At 48.2% G+C, this 22,346-nt stretch overlaps 1 protein-coding gene across 1 annotated transcript; it reads right to left on the minus strand.

Annotated features, from left to right (window-relative positions):
• Positions 1 to 811: 811 nt before the first annotated feature.
• On the minus strand, positions 812 to 22,284 carry CALR3 (calreticulin 3). The gene is made up of 9 exons (XM_045379170.3): positions 22,139 to 22,284; positions 21,851 to 21,952; positions 15,989 to 16,192; positions 8,591 to 8,685; positions 7,050 to 7,235; positions 4,887 to 4,994; positions 4,659 to 4,790; positions 2,503 to 2,595; positions 812 to 1,028 (listed from the first exon to the last, which is right to left on the minus strand). Exons 1-9 carry the CDS (start codon positions 22,227 to 22,229, stop codon positions 885 to 887), a joined length of 1,155 nt encoding a protein of 384 aa, XP_045235105.2. The 5' UTR covers positions 22,230 to 22,284; the 3' UTR covers positions 812 to 884.
• Positions 22,285 to 22,346: the final 62 nt, after the last annotated feature.

Here is a 22,346-nt window from a genome sequence, read left to right on the forward strand (position 1 = left end):
TTAAAAAACAAAAAATATGGCTGGCTGCAGTGGCTCATGCCTATAATCCCAGCACTTTGGGAGGCCAAGGTAGGCAGATCACGAGGTCAGAAGATCGATACCATCCTGGCTAATACCATGAAACCCCATCTCTACTAAAAATACAAAAAATTAGCCGGGTGTGGTGGCGCACGCCACCAGGCTGGTTCACCATGTTGGCCAGGCTGGTCTTGAACTCTGAGCTCAAGTGATCCGCCCATCTCAGTCTCCCAAAGTGATGGGATTATAGGTGTGAGGCACACTTCCTGGTCAACTTTTATTTTCTAAAAAGACTACGGGAGTTAAGAAAAGGGAATCGCCGGGCGCAGTGGCTCACGCCTGTCATCCCAGCACTTTGGGAGGCCGAGGCAGGTGGATCACCTGAGGTCGGGAGTTCAAGACCAGCCTGACCAACATGGAGAAACCCCGTCTCTACTAAAAATACAAAATTAGCCGGGGTGGTGGCGCGTGCCTGTAATCCCAGCTACTCAGGAGGCTGAGGCAGGAGAATGGCTTGAACCCAGGAGGCGGAGGTTGCGGTGAGTTGAGATCGCGCCATTGCACTCCAGCCTGGGCAAAAAGAGTGAAACTCTGTCTCAAAAAAAAAAAAAGAAAAGAAAAAAAGAAAAGGGAATCATGGTTTTGGCCAGACCCTTGCTGGCCTCTGGTTTTTAGCGCGTAAAATTGTCAAGAGGAAACTTCTCAGTGCAACGGTGTCACCGAGGAGATGCAACCAACCCCACCAAGAAGCGTGAAACACTTTTCAAAGAAAATTGGACAAAGTGCCATGTAGACATTTGAGTTTGAAACATAGATTAAAGTAGCAATGAGGTTTTACCAGTCATCCTTATATCCAATGGGGATGACTAAAGTTCATTCCTTCTGTGAAATCGATTGAAGTAATGTTCGCGCCCGTTCATTTTTCCCGACAGCAGCTCTTCCTCCTCTTCCTCGCGGGCCTTCTTCATTTCCTCCTTGGCCTGTATGGCATCCATCTCCCTTTCTGGACCCTGGAGAAAGAAACAAAAAACATAAGCCCCACCGGGCATGGTGGCTCAGGCCTGTAATCCCAGCACTTTGGGAGGCCAAGGCGGATGGATCACGAGGTCAGGAGTTCGAGATCAGCCTGGCCAAGATGGTGAAACCCTGTCTCTATTAAAAGTACAAAAATTGGCCGGGTGCGGTGGCTCAAGCCTGTAATCCCAGCACTTTGGGAGGCCGAGACGGGCGGATCACGAGGTCAGGAGATCGAGACCATCCTGGCTAACACGGTGAAACCCCGTCTCTACTAAAAAAAATACAAAAAACTAGCCGGGCGAGGTGGCGGGCGCCTGTAGTCCCAGCTACTCGGGAGGCTGAGGCAGGAGAATGGCGTAAACCCGGGAGGCGGAGCTTACAGTGAGCCGAGATCGCGCCACTGCACTCCAGCCTGGGTGACAGAGCCAGACTCTGTCTCAAAAAAAAAAAAAAAAAAAAAAAAAAAGTACAAAAATTAGCTGGGCATGGTGGTGTGTAGCTGTGGTCCCAGCTGCTCGGGAGGCTGAGGTGAGAGGATCACTTGAACCCAGGAGGCAGAGGTTGCAGTGAGCCAAGATCGCGCCACTGTACTCCAGCCTGAGTGACAGAGCAAGACTAAGTCTTGGGGAAAAAAAAAAAAAAAGCCCCAGAGATTATGCTTCCATGTGGCCAAATGCATGTCAGTACTCAGGCGGTCCCTGCCTTCTAGAAGCTGCCTCACCACCTGGGATAGGCTGAATAAGAACAGCCTGTAAAGATTTCATGTCCTGGCCGGGTATGGTGGCTCAAGCCTGTAATCCCAGGACTTTGGGAGACTGAGGCAGGCGGATCACGAGGTCAAGAGATCGAGACCATCCTGGCCAATATGGTGAAACCCCATCTCTACTAAAAATACAAAAAGTAGTTGGGTGTGGTGGTGCGTGCCTATAGTCCCAGCTACTCATGAGGCTGAGGCAGGAGAATTGCTTGAACCCAGGAGGGGGAGGTTGCAGTAAGCCAAGATCACGCCACTGTACTTCAGCCTGGAAACAGAGCGAGACTCCGTCTCAAAAAAAAAAAAAAGATTTCATGTCCTAATCCCTGGAACCTGTCAATATTAACCTTATATGGGGCCAGGCGCGGTGGCTCACACCTGTAATCCCAGCACTTTGGAAGGCCAAGGCAGGTGGACCACCTGAGGTCAGGACTTCGAGACCAGCCTGAGCAATATGGTGAAACCCCCTCTCTACTAAAAATATACAAATTAGCCAGACGTGGTGGCATGTGCTTGTAGTCCCAGCTACTCGGGAGTCTGAGGCAGGAGAATCGCTTGAACCCGGGAGGTGGAGGTTGCAGTGAGCCAAGATCACGCCACTGCACTACGTACAGCCTGGGTGACAGAGCTGGACTTCATCCCAAAAAAACAAGAAAAAAAAGTTTACACAAATAAATTAGTGATGTAGGAAGAGTTAATCACATGCTTCATACCTTGGTTTCGCCCCAGGTGGCCTTGCCAAAATTATCTGCATACTCTTCATCATCTGTGATCAGAAAGTTATCGAAAATAGTTCCAGATCTCACCTGCAGATGAAAATAAGGCCTTCATTTTTATGCTTTTACTCTTTATTATTTGTTTATTTTTCATTTCTTTTTTCCTTTGGAAATATATGAAGCTCAGGTGACATTTTTTATTTTTTAGAGATGGGGTCTTGCTATGTTGCCTAGGCTGGATTTGAACTTCTGGGCTTGGCCAGGCGTAGTGGCTCACACCTGTAATCCCAGCACTTTGGGAGGCTGAGGCAGGTGAATCAGTTGAGGTCAGGAGTTCAAGACCAGCCTGGCCAACATGGTGAACCCTGTCTCTACTAAAAATACAAAAATTACCAGGTGTGGCGGTGCATGCCTGTAGTCCCAGCTACTCGGGAGGCTGAGGTGGGAGGATCACTTGAACCTGGGAGGCAGGGGCTGCGGTGATCTGAGATCGTGCCACTGTACTCCCACCTGGGTGACAGAGTGAGACTCTGTCTCAAAGAAAAAAAAAAAAGAACTTCCGGGCTCATGTGATCATCCCATCTCAGCCTCCCCAGTAGCTGTGACTACTACAGGCGTGAGCCATACTGTCCCTGGCTACTAGGCCTTTATTATTGATGTGACAAAAAGAAACAGATGTATTTTGTTCAGTACAGTGTACCGTAACAGCAATTAGAATAGTAGATAGTGCTGGCCGGGCGCGGTGGCTCAAGCCTGTAATCCCAGCACTTTGGGAGGCTGAGGCGGGTGGATCACGAGGTCAGGAGATCGAGACTATCCTGGCTAACATGGTGAAACCCCGTCTCTACTAAAAATACAAAAAAAACTAGCCGGGCGTGGTGGCGGGCGCCTGTAGTCTCAGCTACTTGGGAGGCTGAGGCGGGAGAATGGCGTGAACCCGGGAGGCGGAGCTTGCAGTGAGCCGAGATCACGCCACTGCACTCCAGCCTGGGAGACACAGCGAGACCCCGTCTCAAAAAAAAAAAAAAAAAAAAAAATAAGAATAGTAGGTGGTGCTTAAATCTATTTCTAGAATATCCTTTCCCTCTAGGGCACTGGTTCCTCAAACTTGGCTACACATTAGGATCACTAAAACTTTTTTTTTTTTTTTGAGACTTAGTGTCGCTGTTCTTTTTTTTTTTTTTTTTTTTTTTTTGAGATGGAGTCTCGTTCTGTTGCCCAGGCTGGAGTGCAGTGGCACGATCTCAGCTCACTGTAAGCTCCGCCTCCCGGGTTCACACCATTCTCCTGCCTCAGCCTCCTGAGTAGCTGGGACTACAGGCACCCGCCACCACGCCCAGCTAATTTTTTGCATTTTTAGTAGAGACAGGGTTTCACCGTGTTAGGATGGTCTCGATCTCCTGACCTCATGATCCGCCCGCCTCGGCCTCCCAAAGTGCTGGGATTACAGGCATGAGCCACCGCGCCCGGCCCTTTTTTTTTTTTTTTTTTTTAAAAACAAAGTCTCGCTCTGTTGCACAGGCTGGAGTGCTGTGGCGCGATCTTGGCTCACTGCAACCTCCACTTCCTGGGTTCAAGTGATTCCTCCCAGGTTCAAGTGATTCTCATGCCTCAGTCTCCTGAGTAGCTGGGACTACAAGCACGCGCCACCACACCCGGCTAATTTTTGTATTTTTAGTAGAGATGGACTTTCACTATGTTGCCCAGGCTGGTCTCAAATACCTGAGCTCAGGCAGTCTGCCCGCCTCGGCCTCCCATAGTGCTGGGATTACAGGCGTGAGCCACCATGCCTGGCTGGGATCACCAAAGCATTTAAAAACAACAACAACAACAACAACAACAACTCTCAGCACTTTGGGAGGCTGAGGTGGAAGGATTACTTGAGCCTAGAAGTTCCAAACCAGCCTGGACAACACAGTGAGACCCCCATCTCTTAAAAAAAACTCTGGGTATGGTGGCTTGTGTCTGTAGTCCTAGCTACTTGGGAGGCTGAGGTGGGAGGATTGCTTGGGCCCAGTTTGAGGCTCCAGTGAGCTAGAATCGTGCCTAGGTGACAGAATAAGACCCTGTCTCAAAAAAACAAAACAAAACAAAACACACACACACACACACACACACACACACACACTAAAGTAAATTTAAAACCAAATGACCTGCCAAAGCTCCAGGCCAATGGCACCAATGTTCTCAAATTCCGAGAGGTCATACTGTGTCAAATAGTTGGTATTCTTCATTTTATGGTGGAGCCAGATGTCTTTATCAATACCTTCTGGTTTCAGGCCATCCTGCATCAGAAAAACCATATGAGGTGGTCTCAATGACATGGGCAGGGGAGGGGCATCCCTGGGGCATCCCTGGCATCATGCAAAGAGGCCACACACCTGGTACGGGGGCTTCTGGAGCATCGACGCCGGCCAGTCCCCATCCAGTTCACCATTCCAGTCGCTCTGCTTGCTGGCACTGGTGTCCAGAAAATGCTTCTCCCAGTCCTTCAAAGACATGTAAGGAAAAAGTAAAATCATTCAGATGCTCATATATTTGCTGTTGTTGCTTCTGTTTTTGTTTCTTGAGACTAGGTTTTGCTCTTGCCCAGACTGGAGTGAGGTAGCGCAATCATGGCTCACTGCAGCCTCAATCTCCTGGGCTCCAGTGATCCTCCTGCCTCAGCCTCCCAAGTAGCTGAGACTACAGGTGCTCGCCATCATACCTCGCTACTATTTTTTTTTTTTTTTGAGATGGAGTCTCGCTCTGTAGCCCAGGCTGGAGTGCAGTGGCCAGATCTCAGCTCACTGCAAGCTCCACCCCCCGGGTTTACGCCATTCTCCTGCCTCAGCCTCCCGAGTAGCTGGGACTACAGGCACCCACCACCTCGCCCGGCTAGTTTTTGTATTTTATTTTTAGTAGAGACGGGGTTTCACTGTATTAGCCAGGATGGTCTCGATCTCCTGACCTCGTGATCCGCCCGTCTCAGCCTCCCAAAGTGCTGGGATTACAGGCTTGAGCCACCGCGCCCAGCCCCTGGCTACTATTTTTATGTTTTGTACAGTCAGGGTCTCCCTCTGTTGCCCAGGCTGGTCTCGAACTCCTGGGCTCAAGTTATCCTCCTGCCTTGACCTCCGAACTGCTGGTATTACAGGCATGAGCCACCGCACCCAACCAGATGCTCAGATTTGAGAAAGGAAATTATTAGATGCCAAGTGGCAGGCACAGGCTGGTGACCCCTGTCCCAGTGTCCCTTTCCCTTCTTCAATTTGGTCGTCAGGAGGCCAAGTGCTTGGTGCTTCCAATGCCACTGAGGACTTCAGGGCAATACCACACTGCCTAGATTTTTCTCCCTAACCTGCCATATGACTTTAGCCCTTTCCTCCATGCTATGGAGAGGAGCAGTGGTGTGGAAAACTTCAAGTAGTGGCTAGAGTGAAAATGATGGTGCAAAAAGCGATGACAATGGCCAGATGTGGTGGCTCACGCCTGTCATCCCAGCACTTTGGGAGGCCGAAGTGGGCAGATGACTTGAGGTCGGGAGTTTGAGACCAGCCTGGCCAACATGGTGAAACCCCGTCTCTACTAAAAATACAAAAATTAGCCAGGGGTGGTGGCGGGTGCCTGTAATCCCAGCTACTCAGGAGGCTGAGGCAGGAGAATCACTTCAACCTGGGAGGCAGATGTTGCCGTGAACTGAGATTGTGCCACTGTACTCCAGCCTGGGCAACAAGAGTGAAGCTCCGTCTCAAATAAATAAATAAATAAATACTCTTTTTTTTTTTTTTTTTTTTTTTTTGAGACGGAGTCTTGGTCTGTCGCCCAGGCTGGGGTGCAGTGGCACAATCTCGGCTCACTGCAACCTCCACCTCCTGGGTTCACGCCATTCTCCTGCCTCAGCCTCCCGAGCAGCTGGGACTATAGGCGCTTGCCACTACGCCCGGCTAATTTTTTGTATTCTTTAGTAGAGACGGGGTTTCACTGTGTTAGCCAGGATGGTCTCGATGTCCTGACCTTGTGATCCGCCCGCCTCCGGCCTCCCAAAGTGCTGGGATTACAGGCGTGAGCCACCGCGCCCAGCCAACTCTTTTTTTTTTTTTTTTTGAGACAGAGTTTCGCTCTGTCGCTCAGGCTGGAGTGCAGTGGCGCGATCTCGGCTCACTGCAAGCTCCGCCTCCCGGGTTCACACCATTCTCCTGCCTCAGCCTCCTGAGTAGCTGGGACTACAGGCGCCCGCCACTGCGCCCGGCTAATTTTTTGTATTTTTAGTAGAGACAGGGTTTCACCGTGGTCTCGATCTCCTGACCTTGTGATCTGCCCGCCTCGGCCTCCCAAAGTGCTGGGATTACAGGCGTGAGCCACTGCGCCCGGCAATAAATACCCTTTTACGATACCTTCAGATGTGTAGCAATGTGGCTGGTCTGCAGTGTGTGCTCTGGGGAGGCCATTTGGTGCTACAATATTGCCATCGTGGCTACCAGCCATGCAGCAATGGTCCAGTAACTGGGTACTTACAAACTATATTTGTGCACTTTCTAGAGTTGCCCAGGAAAAATTCACACCTGGGCTTTGTTGTCTTTAGTCTGCTCCCAATCCTTCGATTCTGCCGGGGATGTTTCCTTCTTCAGTGATGTTAAGTTCCAGTCGTACTCTATGCTGCCGGATTCAATTGACTGACCATCAATTTTCACGTCGTAAGAAAGATCTGGTCTTAAAATTAGAGTGTAGAGGTGTGTGAAGCCATCAACCTGCACATTTTAGGGGGAAAAGTGTAAGAATTAAACCCTCAATTTCTTTTTTTTTTTTTTTTTGAGATGGAGTTTCACTCTGTTGCCCAGGTTGGAGTGCAGTGGCTCAATCTCAGCTCATTACAACCTCCACCTCCTGAGTTCAAGCGATTCTACTACCTCAGTCTCCTGAGAAGCTGGGATTACAGGCACCCACCACCATACCCCACTAATTTTTGTATTTTTAGTAGAGATGGTTTCACCATGTTAGCTAGGCTGGTCTCAAACTCCTGATCTCAGGTGATCCACCCGCCTCGGCCTCCCAAAGTGCTGGGATTACAGGCATGAGCCACCGCGCCTGACCAACCCTCCATGCTTTAATGCAAGTCTAAATATGCAGCTTATTTTTATTTGTTTATGTATGTATGTATGTATTTATTTATTTATTTTTGAGACGGAGTCTCGCTCTATCACCCAGGCTGGAGTGCAGTGGCTTGATCTCGGCTCACTGCAAGCTCCACCTCCCGGGTTCACGCCATTCTCCTGCCTCAGCCTCCCAAGTAGCTGGGACTACAGGCGCCCACCACCGCGCCCGGCTAATTTTTTGTATTTTTAGTAGAGGTGGGGTTTCACTGGGTTAGCCAGGATGGTCTCGATCTCCTGACCTCGTGATCCACCTGCCTCGGCCTCCCAAAGTGCTGGGATTACAGGCATGAGCCACCACACCCAGCCTATTTATTTTTTTGAGACAGGGTCTTGCTCTGTCACCCAGGCTGGAGTGCAGTGGTACAATCATAGCTCACTGCAGCCTTGACCTCCTGGGCTCAATTGATCCTCCCACCTCAGCCTTCCAAGTAGCTGGGACCACAGGTTTCTGGCACTTTACCTGGCTAATTTTTGTATCCTTTGTAGTGACAGGGTTTTGCCATGTTGCCCAGGCTGGTCTTGAACTCCTTGGCTCAAGCAATCCTCTTGCCTCAGCCTCCCAAAGTGCTGGGATTACAGGTGTGAGCCTCTGCACCCAGCCATTTCTCCAGAATGTTTTCTCCATCCTGAATATTTCATTCATTAATGAGGATGGATGTGGTTGAAATGTGACTGTACTATTGTAACCCTCATAGGGCAAATGATGACATGTCATAGTTCACAGAAAAAATGAGAGTGCCCTTCTGATGGGGTAAAAACTTCAGGAAACCAGTTAAAGGAGACAAGTCTCTCCGATGGCCCCCTACACTGGAAACCGGAAACAGGAGGTATGTTTACAAAGACCCATCCTTGGCTCAGTTAAGTATTTTACTATCAAAACTAATTTCTCTAAACTTAATTATCATCAGGCAAGAGTTAACACTCATTTATTTGAATACAAGAGCAGTTACCTTACACCTGATCAGTTTCTTGTTTTCGTGATACTGATTCTTGAAATGTAAAATAACATGAACTTTCTTGATATCAAATCCACAAATATCGGGTCCTACAAAAAAAAAAAAAAGAAATTAGCCGCTCTCAATTTCTTTCCATAATGCATCACCATAGAATAACCAACCCACAACCATTCTTTTTTTTTTTTTTTTTGAGACACCCACCCAGGCGGGAGTGCAGTGATGTGATCTTGGCTCACAGCAACCTCTGCCTCCCGGGTTAAAGCGATTCTCCTGCCTCAGCCTCCCGAGTAGCTGGGACTACAGGCGCACACCACCATGCCCAGCTAATGTTTGTATTTTTAGTAGAGATGGAGTTTCACCATGCTGGCCAGGCTGGTCTCAAACTCCTGACCTTGTGATCCACCCGCCTCAGCCTCCCAAAGTGCTAGGATTACGGGCTTGAACCACTGTGCACGGCCCATTCTTCTTAAATATAATCAGATACAATCTGATAATCAGATATTCACACTAAGTTATTTATTTATTTATTTGAGACAGAGTCTCGCTCTGTCGCCCAGGCTGGAGTGCAGTGGTGGGATCTTGGCTCACTGCAATCTCCGCCTCCCGGGTTTAAGTGATTCTTCTGCGTCAAGCTTCTGAGTAGCGTAGCTGCGATTACAGTTATGCACCACCAGGCCCAGCCAATTTTTGTGTTTTTAGTAGAGACGGGGTTTTGCCATGTTGGCTAGGCTGGTCTCGAACTCCTGACCTCAGGTGATTTGCCCGCCTTGGCCTCCCAAAGGGCTGAGATTATAGGTGTGAGCCACCACATCTGGTCACATGTGTGAATATCTTATTACGATTAAAGGACAATGTCCTGGCTTTCCACTCACTTTTTGAGTGTGTTCTGTAGCTTATTTAAATATTCAAAGTGGCCTGCTAATCCTAGCACTTTGGGAGGCCAAGGTAGGGGGAAGACTTGAGGCCAGGAGTTTGAGATCAGCCTGGCCAACATGGTAAAACCCATCTCTACTAAAAATACAAAAATTAACCAGGAGTGGTGGCATGTGCCTGTAGTCCCAGGTACTTGGGAGGCTGAGGTGAAAGGATCACTTGAACCTGGGAGGTTGAGGTTGCAGTGAGCTGAGACTGGGCCACTGCACTGCAGCCTGGGTGACCAAGCAAGACTACGTCTCAATTAAAAAAAAAAAAAAAAAAAGTAGGCTGGGCGTGGTGGCTTACGGCTGTAATCCCAGAACTTTAGGAGGCCGAGGTGGGTGGATCACGAGGTCAGGAGTTCGAGACCAGCCTGACCAAGATGGTGAAACCCCATCTCTACTAAAAATACAAAAATTAGCCAGGCATGGTGGCACGTGCCTGTAATCTCAGCTACTCAGGAGGCTGAGGCAAGAGAATGCCTTGAACCTGGGAGACGGAGGTTGCGGTGAGCCGAGATCACACCAGTGCACTCCAGCCTGGGTGACAGAGTGAGACTCCATCTCAAAAAATAAAAATAAAATGCTATGGAATGTGAAATATTTGTATGAAAGTCAACTTGTGGCCGGGCGCGGTGGCTCAAGCCTGTAATCCCAGCACTTTGGGAGGCCGAGACGGGCGGATCACGAGGTCAGGAGATCGAGACCATCCTGGCTAACACGGTGAAACCCCGTCTCTACTAAAAAATACAAAAAACTAGCCGGGCGAGGTGGCGGGCGCCTGTAGTCCCGGCTACTCGGGAGGCTGAGGCAGGAGAATGGCGTAAAAACCCGGGAGGCAGAGCTTGCAGTGAGCTGAGATCCAGCCACTGCACTCCAGCCTGGGCGACACAGCGAGACTCCGTCTCAAAAAAAAAAAAAAAAAAAAAAAGAAAGTCAACTTGTTCAAAATTGAGACATGCAATTTATTTTTCTTCAACATTGGTCAGAGTTTTCGTCTCGATTCGTAAGTACCTACGCACTTTGAATTTTTTTTTTTTTTTTTGAGACAGTCTCACTGTCACCCAGGCTAGAGTGCAGTGGTGTGATCTCAGCTCACTGCAACCTCTGCATCCCAGGTTCAAGTGATTCTTGCGCCTCAGCCTCCCAAGTAGCTGGGATCACAGGTATGCGCCACCATACTTGAAACCGCCTTTGCAAAATTAAGACTGAGACAGTGAAAGAGATCTCACTTAACTGACTCCATCTTGCTTCTAACCTCCAGGCTGTCCATGTTCATTCCTGGGCGTAGGCTGAACTAACTCTGAGAGAAACTTAGTTTATAGTTTAAACGAAGACAGTAACAGTCCTTTCCCAAAGCAGACCTCCTTCTTGCCTGGGGGCTAGATTGCCTTTTTCTTTTTTCTTTTCTTTTCTTTCTTTTTTTTTTTTTTTTTTTTTTTTTTTTTTTTTTTTTTTTTTTTTTTTGAGACGGAGTCTCGCTCTGTCGCCCAGGCTGGAGTGCAGTGGCCGGATCTCAGCTCACTGCAAGCTCCGCCTCCCGGGTTCGGGCCATTCTCCTGTCTCAGCCTCCTGAGTAGCTGGGACTACAGGCGCCCGCCACCTCGCCCGGCTAGTTTTTTGTATTTTTTAGTAGAGACGGGGTTTCACCGTGTTAGCCAGGATGGTCTCGATCTCCTGACCTAGTGATCCACCCGTCTCGGCCTCCCAAAGTGCTGGGATTACAGGCTTGAGCCACCGCGCCCGGCCTTTTCTTTCTTTTTCTTTTCTTTTCTTTCTTTTTCTTTTCTTTTCTTTCTTTTTTTCTTTTTGAGATGGAGTCTTGCTCTGTCACCTAGGCTGGAGTGCAGTGGCACGATCTTGGCTTACTACAACATCTGCCTCCCAGGTTCAAGCGATTCTCCTGTCTCAGTCTCCTGAGTAGTTGGGATTACAGGCGCTGCCAGCACGTCCACCTGATTTTTGTATTTTTAGTAGAGATGAGGGTTTCACCGTGTTGTCCAGGCTAGTCTTGAACTCCTGGCCTCAAGTGATTCTCCGACCTCGGCCTCCCAGTATGAGCCACTGCACCGGCCACTTTGAATATTTAATTAAGCTTCAGAACACACTCAGAAGCAAGTGGAAAGTCCAAACATTGTCCTTTAACAGCAATAATAAGATACACATGTGGCCGGGCGCAGTGGCTCGCGCCTGTAATAGCATTTTGGGGGGCCGAGGCAGGTGGATCACCTGAGGTCGGGATTTTGAGATCAGCCTGACCAACACGGTGAAACCCTGCCTCTACTAAAAATACAAAAATTAGCCAAGTGTGGTGGCACGCAGCTGTAATCCCAGCTACTGGGGAGGCTGAGGCAGGAGAATCACTTGAACCTGGGAGATAGAGGTTGCAGTGAGCCAAGATTGCACCTTTGCACTCCAGCCTGGGTGACAGAGCAATACTCCATCTCAGAAAAAAAAAAGGTATTTACGCATGTAATGGATGTTCATAAGGAAATATAGACAGATGGGCTCTGTGTTGCCTGTCTGGGGTTTTATGCATAACTTATGCATAGGAATTTATGCAAATATCAAGACTCTGACAATAACTGTGCTTCTCTTCTCTTCCTCCTTAACCCCTCACCCTCAGCAAGCTCCCCTCACACTAATGGCTGGCGCTGACTCATTATAACAAAGCGTTCCAATAGTAAGAGTGGATTTGAGTAAAATGAAACTGTTGAATTCAAAACTGAAATACCAAGAAAAGTTTATTTTAATCTTTTTTTTGACCCCAAATTATGCTGCTTGGCAATTCAGATGTAGTAGACATATGCTATACAGGGTTTTTCTCTTCCTTATTTATTTATTTATTTTCGGACAGGGTCTTATTCTGTCATCCAGGCTGGAGTGCAGTTGTGTGATCACAGCCCACTGCATCCTCAAACTCCTCAGCTCAGGAGATTCTCCTACTTCAGCCTCCTGAGTAGCTAGAACCACTGGTGTGTGCAACCTCACTGGGTTAATTTTTTTTTTTTTTTTTTTTTTTGAGACGGAGTCTCGCTCTGTAGCCCAGGCTGGAGTGCTGTTGTGGCCGGATCTCAGCTCACTGCAAGCTCCGCCTCCCGGGTTCCCGCCATTCTCCTGCCTCAGCCTCCCGAGTAACTGGGACTACAGGCGCCTGCCACCTCGCCCGGCTAGTTTTTTGTATTTTTTAGTAGAGACAGGGTTTCACCGTGTTAGCCAGGATGGTCTCGATTTCCTGACCTCGTGATCCGCCCGTCTCGGCCTCCCAAAGTGCTGGGATTACAGGCTTGAGCCACCGCGCCCGGCCTAATTTTTAAAATTGTTGTAGAGATGGGGCCAAGCACGGTGGCTCACGCCTGTAATTCCAGCACTTTGGGAGTCCAAGGTGGGTGGATCACCTGAGGTCAGTAGGTCGAGACCAACCTGTCCAACATGGTGAAACCCTGTCTCTACAAAAATACAAAAAAATTAACTGGGCGTGGTGGCGGGGCACCTCTAACCCCAGCTACTTGGGAGGTTGAGGCAGGAGAATTGCTTGAAGCTGGGAGGCAGAGGTTGCAGTGAGCCGGGATCTTGCCATTGCACTCTAGCCTGGGCGACAAGAACAAAACTCTGTCTCAAAAAAAAAAAAAAAAAAAAAATTTAGAGATGGGGTCTTGCTATATTGCCCAGGCTGATCTCAAACTCCTGGGCTCAAGGGATCCTCCCTCGGCAGATGTTTAGGATATCTGGGGTTTTTTTTAGTTCTATTTTTATTTTTATTTATTTTTAGTTTTTATTTATTTATATTTATTTATTTATTTTGAGATGGAGTTTTGCTCTTGTTACCCAGGTTGGAGTGCAATGGCACGATCTCGACTAACTGTAACCTCTGCCTCCCGGGTTCAAGCAATTCTTCTGCCTCAGCTTCCCGAGTAGCTGGGATTATTACAAGCATGTGCCACCATGCCCAGCTAATTTTTTATTTTTAGTAGAAATGGGATTTCTCCATGTTGGTCAGGCTGGTCTCGAACTCCTGACCTCAGGTGATCCGCCCGCCTCGGGCTCCCAAAGTGCTGGGATTACAGGCATGAGCCACTGCACCCAGCCCTAATTTTTATTTTTTGTAGAGACAGGGTCTCACTATGTTGGCCAAACTGGTCTCGAACTCCTGGACTCAAGTAATCCTCCTGCCTGGCCTCCCAAAGTGCTGGAATTACAGGCATGAGCCACTGTGCCCAGCTAAGGATGAATATTTTAGAAGCACATTCATTCTTTTTTTTTTTTTTTTTTTTTTTTTTGAGACGGAGTCTCGCTCTGTCACCCAGGCTGGAGTGCAGTGGCCGGATCTCAGCTCACTGCAAGCTCTGCCTCCCGGGTTCACGCCATTCTCCGGCCTCAGCCTCCCCAGTAGCTGGGACTACAGGCGCCCGCCACCTCGCCCGGCTAGTTTTTTGTATTTCTTAATAGAGACGGGGTTTCACCGTGTTAGCCAGGATGGTCTCAATCTCCTGACCTCGTGATCCGCCTGTCTCGGCCTCCCAAAGTGCTGGGATTACAGGCTTGAGCCACCGCGCCTGGCCACATTCATTCTTTTTTTGGAGACAGAGTCTCGTTCTGTCACCCAGGCTGGAGTGCAGTGGTGAGATCTCGGCTCACTGCAACCTCTGCCTCTCAGGTTCAAGCAATTCTCTTGCCTCAGCCTCCCGACTACAGGCATGCACCACCACGCCCGGCTAATTTTTTTGTATTTCTAGTAGAGACAAGGTTTCACCATGTTGGCCAGGCTGGTCTTGAACTCCTGACCTCAAGTGATCCGCCCACCTCAGCCTCCCAAAATGCTGAGATTACAGGTGTGAGCCACCACACCTGGCCTGAGGTACATTTGTTCTTAAAGTTTTAAGTTATGCTATACTTGTGTCTATTTCCTGTGGCCCAGTATGATCCCTTCCTAGTTCTAGCACAAATTTTAATCTCCTGGTGTCAGGAGACATTTAATATTTTCCAGAGGTTTGCAGGCTTTTTCTATAAAGGCCAGATGGTAAAATATTGTTGGCTTTGTAAGCCTAATGATCTCTGTCATGACAACTTAACTCTGCCACTGGTACTGGCAAGCAGCCACAGACAACATGTAAATGAACAGAGTGAGGCTGCATTCCAGTAAGACTTCATTTCTGGACACTGAAATCTAAATTTCATACAATTTTCATGTATCACAAAATATCATCCTTGTATTGATTTTTTTTTGAACCAGTTAAAAATGTAAAAAACATTTTTAGTTCATGGGTCATATAAACACAGGCAGTGGGCCAATTTGGCCCATGGCCAAGGTTTACTGAGTCCTAAAGGATTCAAAACATAGGTTGAGGCCAGGCGTGGTGGCTCACGCCTGTAATCCCAGCACTTTGGAAAGCCAAGGCAGGTGGATCACCTGAGGTCAGGAGTTCGATACCAGCCAGGAGTTTGAGACCAGCCTGACCAACATGGTGAAACCCCATCTCAGCCAGGCGCAGTGGCTCACGCGTGTAATCCCAGCACTTTGGGAGGCTGAGGTGGGCGGATCACCTGAGGTCAGGAGTCTGAGACCCGCATGACTAACATGGTGAAACCCTATCTCTATTAAAAATACAAAAATTAACTGGGCGTGCTGGTGCACACCTGTAATCCCAGCTACTTGGGAGGCTGAGGCAGGAGAATCCCTTGAACCCGGGAGGAGGAGGTTGCAATGAGCCGACATTATGCCATTCCATACCAGCCTGGGCAACAAGAGCGAAACTCCATCTCAAAAAAAAAAAAAAAAAAAAAGGAACCCCATATCTACTAAAATGCAGAAAAAAAAAAAAAAAAAAAAAAAATTAGCCAGGTATGGTGGCACATGCCTATAATCCCAGCAACTCAAGAGGTTGAGGCAGGAGAATCACTTGAACCCAGGAGGCAGAGACTGCAGGGAGGTGAGATCGGGCCACTGCCATTGCACTCCAGCCTGGGCCACAAGAGTGACAACTCTGGCTCAAACCAAAACCAAAAAAACTGCACAGGTTGAGCAACCCAAATCAAAAAATCACAAATCTGAAGTGTTCCAAAACCCAAACTTTTAGACTCAACATGATGTTCAAAGGAAATGCTCCTTGGAGCTTTGTGGATTTCAGATTTTTCAAATCAGCGATGCTCAACCGGTAAGGATAATGCAAACAATCCAAAACTCCCCCGAAAATTCCAAAATCCAAAACACTTCTGCTTCCAAACATTTCAGATAAGGTATCCTTACCCTGCATGAGGGCAAGATTTATGGTGAATAAATAACTTCTTCAGGAACACAACAGACTGGCACCGTTGCCTTTTTATGTTAATTAGGTTTAATAGTGCTATAAACCTTGGATCCAATATACTCAATACTACTACCTTAACTACATGAGCCAAGTCTTAGTCTAAAGATCCCGTGAAGTGGGAGGGTTTTCAAAGTCGCTAGAAGTGGTTGTGTTGTACCACCAAAACTCACCAAACATAATATAGTACTGCGATTTTCCATTCAGGTTCTTCTGGTCAACATCTGCAGGAAAGACCTTAATGTAGCCCCCTCCACAGTCCATCTTCTGCTCATGTTTCACTGTGTACTGAATGACCAGAGTTTTCCCTTTATTGCTGAATGGTTTGAAGCGTGCAGAGATGGCATAGAATCGGCCATTCTGAGTGGTCTGCAGACCTTTGAACAAAAAATACTCATGAAGGTTTGGGAATGATGCTGTGCTCAGTAATGCAGAAAGTTAAATGGATGTCCTTCCCTTACTCCCAATCACAAATGTCCCAACCGTTAACAGTGATCCACAGTGCCAACAGAGCATTATACAATAATGCATAATGAGTATACCACTAGCAGGCACTCTGCTTCCATACAACTTTTTTTTTTTTTTTTTTTTTAGATGGAGTCTCGCTGTGTCACCAAGGCTGGAGTGCAATGGCGCGGTCTTGGTGCACTGCAACCTCTGCCTCCCGGGTTGAAGTGATTCTCTTGCCTCAGCCTCCCGAGTAGTTGGGATTACAGGCATCTGCCACCACATCTGGCTAATTTTTGTATTTCTAGTAGAGACGGGGTTTCACCATGTTGGTCAGGCTGGTCTCGAACTCCTGACCTCAGGTGATTGCCCGCCTCAACCTCCCAAAGTGCTGGGATTACAGGTGTAAGCCACCGTGCCTGGCCCATACAACTTTTACTTCACACACCTGGAAGTTTTTGTTCTTAATATACCTCTGTTATTTATTTATTTATTTATTTATTTATTTATTTATGTATTTATTGAGACAGAGTCTTGCTCTGTCACCCAGGCTGGAGTGCAGTGGCGCAATCTCGGCTTACTGCAAGCTCTGCCTCTTGGGTTCAAGTCATTCTCCTGGTTCAGCTTCCCGAGTAGCTGGGATTACAGGCGCCCGCCACCATACCTGGCTAATTTCTTGTATTTTTAGTAGAGACAGGGTTTCACCATGTTAGTCAGGATGGTCTCGATCTCCTGACCTCGTGATCCACCCACCGTGGCCTCCCAAAGTGCTGGGATTACAGGTGTGAGCCACCACGCCTGGCTATTTATTTTTTAGACAGAGTCTCATTCTGTTACCCAGGCTGGAGTGCAGTGGCACAATCTTGGCTTACTGCAACCTTTGCCTCCTGGGTTTAAGAGATTCTCCTGCCTCAGCCTCCCAAGTAGCTGCTGGGATTACAGGCACCTGCCACCATGCCCAGCTAATTTTTGTATTTTGAGTAGAGAGGAGAGAGGGTTTCACCATGCTGGCCAGGCTGGTCTCGAACTCCTAACCTCAGGTGATCTACCTGCCTTGGCCTCCCAAAGTGCTGGGATTATAGGCATGTGCCACTGCACCTGGCCATACTGTTATGCTTTAAGTTACAAAAGTACTTCAACTCTAAATGTCAAATCTAATTATGAATCTAATTATGAATACCATGGGTTAATTTAGCTTCTGTTCATCTTCCTAGGGTTGGGATGATTCAATGAAACCTGCGTAGCAAATGAATAAAAAAATAGACTGTTAAATGTTTCCTGAATTCTCATTCTGAAACAGCTACTGGACTGACAGAACAGGTGGTGATGAGAGTGCGTTCCACGGCACGCTGATTTGTAATGTAACACTTCATAGCACTGGGTGGGCTGCCCTGTACGTGTCAACTGTGTCACTCTTTCATGGAGAAAACATCCTGTCACTCATATTTATGTGTTCACTTCAAAACCAACCCTTTCTTTCCTAGTAGCCCCTAGGCACAGTCTCAAATCTCGTTCTTTTATGAGAGTATGTCAGACAAACCTGAAGGTGGAGGCATTCTTTTTTTTTTTTTTTTTAATTCTTTTTTTGAGATGGGGTTTTGCTCTTGTCACCCAAGCTGGAGTCCAGTGGCGCAATCTTGCTCACTCTGACTCCTGAGCTCAAGCGATTCTCCTGCCTTAACCTCCTGAGTAGCTGGGACTACAGGCATGCGACGCCGCGCCTGGCTAATTTTTGTATTTTTAGTAGAGACAGGGTTTCACCATGTTGCCCAGGCTGGTCTTGAACTCTTGGCCTCAAATGATCCACTCACCTTGACCTCCCAGGGTACTAAGATTACAGGTGTAAGTCACTGCGCCCAGCCTAAACTTTCACATATGTGAAAGCAAATACAATTTAAAAGCCTTGAGAGGCCAGGTATGGTGGCTCACATCTGTAATCTCAGCACTTTGGGAGGCTGAGCCAGGTATATCATTTGAGGTCAGAAGTTTGAGACCAGCCTGGCCAACGTGGGGAAACCCCATTTCTACTAAAAATACAAAATTAGCCAGGCGCAGTGGCGCGTGCCTGTGGTCCCAGCTACTCGGGAAGCTGAGGCAGCCGAATCGTTTAAACGTGGGAGGTGGAGGAGCCCATATTGCCCCATTGCACCCCAGCCTGGGCGGCAGGGCGAGACTCCGTTTAAAAACATAAATAAAATAGGTTGGACACGGTGGCTCCTGCCCCTAATTCCAACACTTTGGGAGGCCGAGACAGGTGGATCACCTGAGGTCAGGAGTTGGAGACCAGCCTGACCAAAATGGAGAAACCCCATCTCTACTAAAAATACAAAATTAGGCCAGGCGCAGTGGCTCACGCCTGTAATTCCAGCACTTTGGGAAGCTGAGGCAGGCAGATCACGAGGTCAGGAGATCAAGACCATCCTGGCTAACGTGGTGAAACTCCACCTCTACTAAAAAAAAAAAAAATACAAAAAATTAGCCAGGTGTGGTGGTGGGCACCTGTAGTCCCAGCTACTCGGGAGGCTGAGTCAGGAGAATGGCATGAATCTGGGAGGCGGAGCCGAGCTGAAATTGGGCCACTGCACTCTAGCCTGGGTGACACAGCGAGACTCGGTCTCAAAAAAAAAAAAAAAGAAAAAAAAATAGCCAGGTGTGGTGGCACACGTCTGTAATCCTAGCTACTTGGGAGGCTGAGGCAGAAGAATCACTTGAACCTGGGAGGCAGATGTGGTGAGCAGAGATCGCACCATTGCACTCCAGCCTGGGTAACAAAAGTGAAACTCCCTCTCAAAAAAAATAAATAAATAAAATAAATAAAAGCCTTGAGCAATAGGTGTCATCTAAGTCATGTTGCATGCAGGTGTAACCTCTGTTTCTTAAGTCATAGATAAACCTTCTTCCTCATTGTTCTTGTTCTGCAAATGACTAGGACAGACCAGAGACCAGGCCTCCTCCATTTGTGACCACTGACCTTGGTTACAGATTGACTGCCTCCAGTACTGAACTGTACCTAACTCGGACCAGATGGCACAAAAGATGCTGTGTGACTGCTACATCTTCAGGGTGAAATGTTAAATACACCTTCTCAAAAGAAAAAGACCACCTTGACTAATGGGATCACGGTCATTACGTATTAAGCCTTGCCTAGAAAGATGCTGAAATTCTGTTAAGCTTTCCTAAACTTTGTCTATACAAATGATCCCAAACTTCTACACTTCAGAACACTGACTTCTATTCTTTGGAATCTGTGTTTTCCATACAGTTGTCCTCAAACTTTGAGCTTGAATTAGCTCTCTTTAAGCTAGATTTTTTTTTTTTTTTTGGAGACAGAGTCTTGCTCTGTTGCCCAGGCTATAGTGGCAAGATCTTGACTCACTGTAACCTCTGCCTCTCGGGTTCATGTGATTCTCCTGCCTCACCCTTCCAAGTAGCTGGGATTACAGGTGTGCGCCACCACGCTTGGCTAATGTTTTTGTATTTTTGTAGAGACACGGTTTCACCATGTTGGCCAGGCTGGTCTCAAGCTCCCGACCTCAAGTAATCCACCCGCCTTGGCCTCCCAACGTGCTGGGATTACAGGCATGAGCCACCGTGCCTGACCATATTTTTCTTTTTTTTTTTTTTAGATGGAGTCTCACTCTGTCACTGAGGCTGGAGCACAGTGGCATGATCTCTACTCACTGCAACCTCTGCCTCCCGGGTTCAAGCGATTCTTCTGCCTCAGCCTCCCGAGTAGCTGGGACTACAGGCATGCACCACCACACCCAGCTAATTTTTGTATTTTTAGTAGAGATGGGGTGTCACCATATTGGCCAGACTGGTTTGGAACTCCTGACCTCATGATCCTCCCGCCTAAGGCCTCCCAAAGTGCTGAGATTAAGGTGTGAGCCACCGTGCCCGGCCTATTTTTTTAAATGCAAAAATTAAAATGAGAAAAAGCACCCACTAACCTTTTCCTTCTGAGGGGCGTGGCCCTTGATCCTCAAATGCACTTGACTAGTGTTTATTAAGAGGGACAACTTTGGTAATGCCTACTAATAACACATTCATATAAATATAATCCAAAGAAGGTTAAATACCATTGCATATTTGACAGTGCTTCAGGTATGATTTTATTATACCAAATAAGCTGAATATGTCTCCTTGGACTTCAGAGGACCTAATACCAACTCACGCCTATAATCCCAGCACTTTAGGAGGCCGAGGCAGGTGGATTACTTGAGGCCAGGAGTTTGAGACCAGCCAGAGCAACGTGGTGAAACTCTGTCTCTAAAAAAATTAGCAGAGCGTAGTGGCACGCGCTTGTAATCGCAGCTTCTCGGAAGCCTGAAGCAAGAGAATCGCTTGAATCCGGGAGGCGGCGGTTTGAGTGAGCCAAGATCGTGCCATTGGCCGGGCGCGGTGGCTCAAGCCTGTAATCCTAGCACTTTGGGAGGCCGAGACAGGCGGATCACGAGGTCAGGAGATCGAAACCATCCTGGCTAACACGGTGAAACCCCGTCTCTACTAAAAAGTACAAAAAACTAGCCGGGCGAGGTAGCGGGAGGGCCGGTAGTCCCAGCTACTCGGGAGGCTGAGGCAGGAGAACGGCGTAAACCCGGGAGGCGGAGCTTGCAGTGAGCTGAGATCCGGCCAGCCTGGGTGACAGAGCAAGACTCCGTCTCAAAAAAAAAAAAAAAAAAAAAAAAAAGATCGTGCCACTGCACTCTAGCTGGGTGACAGAGTGAGACTCCTACTCAAAAAAAAAAAAAAAAAAAAAAAAAGGCCGGGCGCGGTGGCTCACGCCTGTAATCCCAGCACTTTGGGAGGCCGAGGCGGACGGATCACAAGGTCAGGAGATCGAGGCCACGGTGAAACCCCGTCTCTACTAAAAATACAAAAAATTAGCCGGGCGCGGTTGCGGGCGCCTGTAGTCCCAGCTATTCGGGAGGCTGAGGCAGGAGAATGGCGGGAACCCGGGAGGCGGAGCTTGCAGTGAGACGAGATCGCGCCACTGCACTCCAGCCACGGGGACAGAGCGAGACTCCGTCTCAAAAAAAAAAAAGTAATCTTCGGCAATAAAGAAAGGAGAGAGGAGGCTGGGTGCAGTGGCTCATGCCTGTAATCTCAGCACTTTGGGTGGCCAAGGCGGGTGGATCACGAGGTCAGGAGTTCGAGACCAGCCTGGCCAACGTGGACCCTGTCTCTACTAATAAGTACAAAAATTAGCTGGTCACAGTGGCGCGCGCCTGTAGTCTCAGCTACTCGGGAGGCCGAGGCAGGAGAATTGCTTGAACCCGGGAAGTGGAAGTTGCAGTGAGCTGAGATCGCACCAGTGCACTCCAGCCTGGGCAACAGAGCAAGGCCCCATCTCAAAAAAAAAAAAAAAAAAAAAAAAAAAAAAAAAAAAGAAAGAAAGAAAGAAAGAAAGAAAAGAGAGAGGAAACAAAAAACAAGGGTAAGGAGCCCTTTGCCTTAAGTTCTACCTTTGCCTTAAGGTCTTCATCTGTAAATCGGGAATAAAAGCGTTTGGCTGTGCCACAACTACCTTGAGAGGGTGCTATGGAGATGTAACATTAGGCTCAATTTGGTCCTGATTCTACACTAACCTTTATCTTTCTCTTTATGACCATAAAACTTCCCCGACGAAAGTCTAAAATGCCCAAATCGGGAGTCATTGGTGGACTGCACCCATCGGTTTCTCCAATGCTCTGTGGGGAGGGGGAAATAACACCGGTTAGAGGTGATAATGGTTAATTTGGCCTAAGGGAAGGGTGAGGAGGACCCTCGAGGATTCGAGAGTTCGCTGCCGTCGACCTCGCGACGACTCTGCCCAGCCTTGGGGGGCGCAGATGGGGGAGCTTACACCTCTGCCACTACGGGCGTGGCCCCTTCACCTCCGTCTAGAAATTCCTCTTGGAAATAGACGGTAGCCAGCGCCACTCGCAGCATGCAGATACCCCAGAGGGGCACCCGAACCCCGGCCATGGGGGTTTGCACTGCGCTTCCGGTCGCCGCCGCCCCTTAGCTCCCGGCGCTCTCTGCGGCTCTTCAGGCGAGTCCTGAAACTACAACTCCCGTCACAACTCGCGATTATGACCTGAG

The sequence above is a fragment of the Macaca fascicularis genome, chromosome 19 (assembly GCF_037993035.2).
Source record: "Macaca fascicularis isolate 582-1 chromosome 19, T2T-MFA8v1.1".
Taxonomy (NCBI): Eukaryota; Metazoa; Chordata; class Mammalia; order Primates; family Cercopithecidae; genus Macaca; species Macaca fascicularis.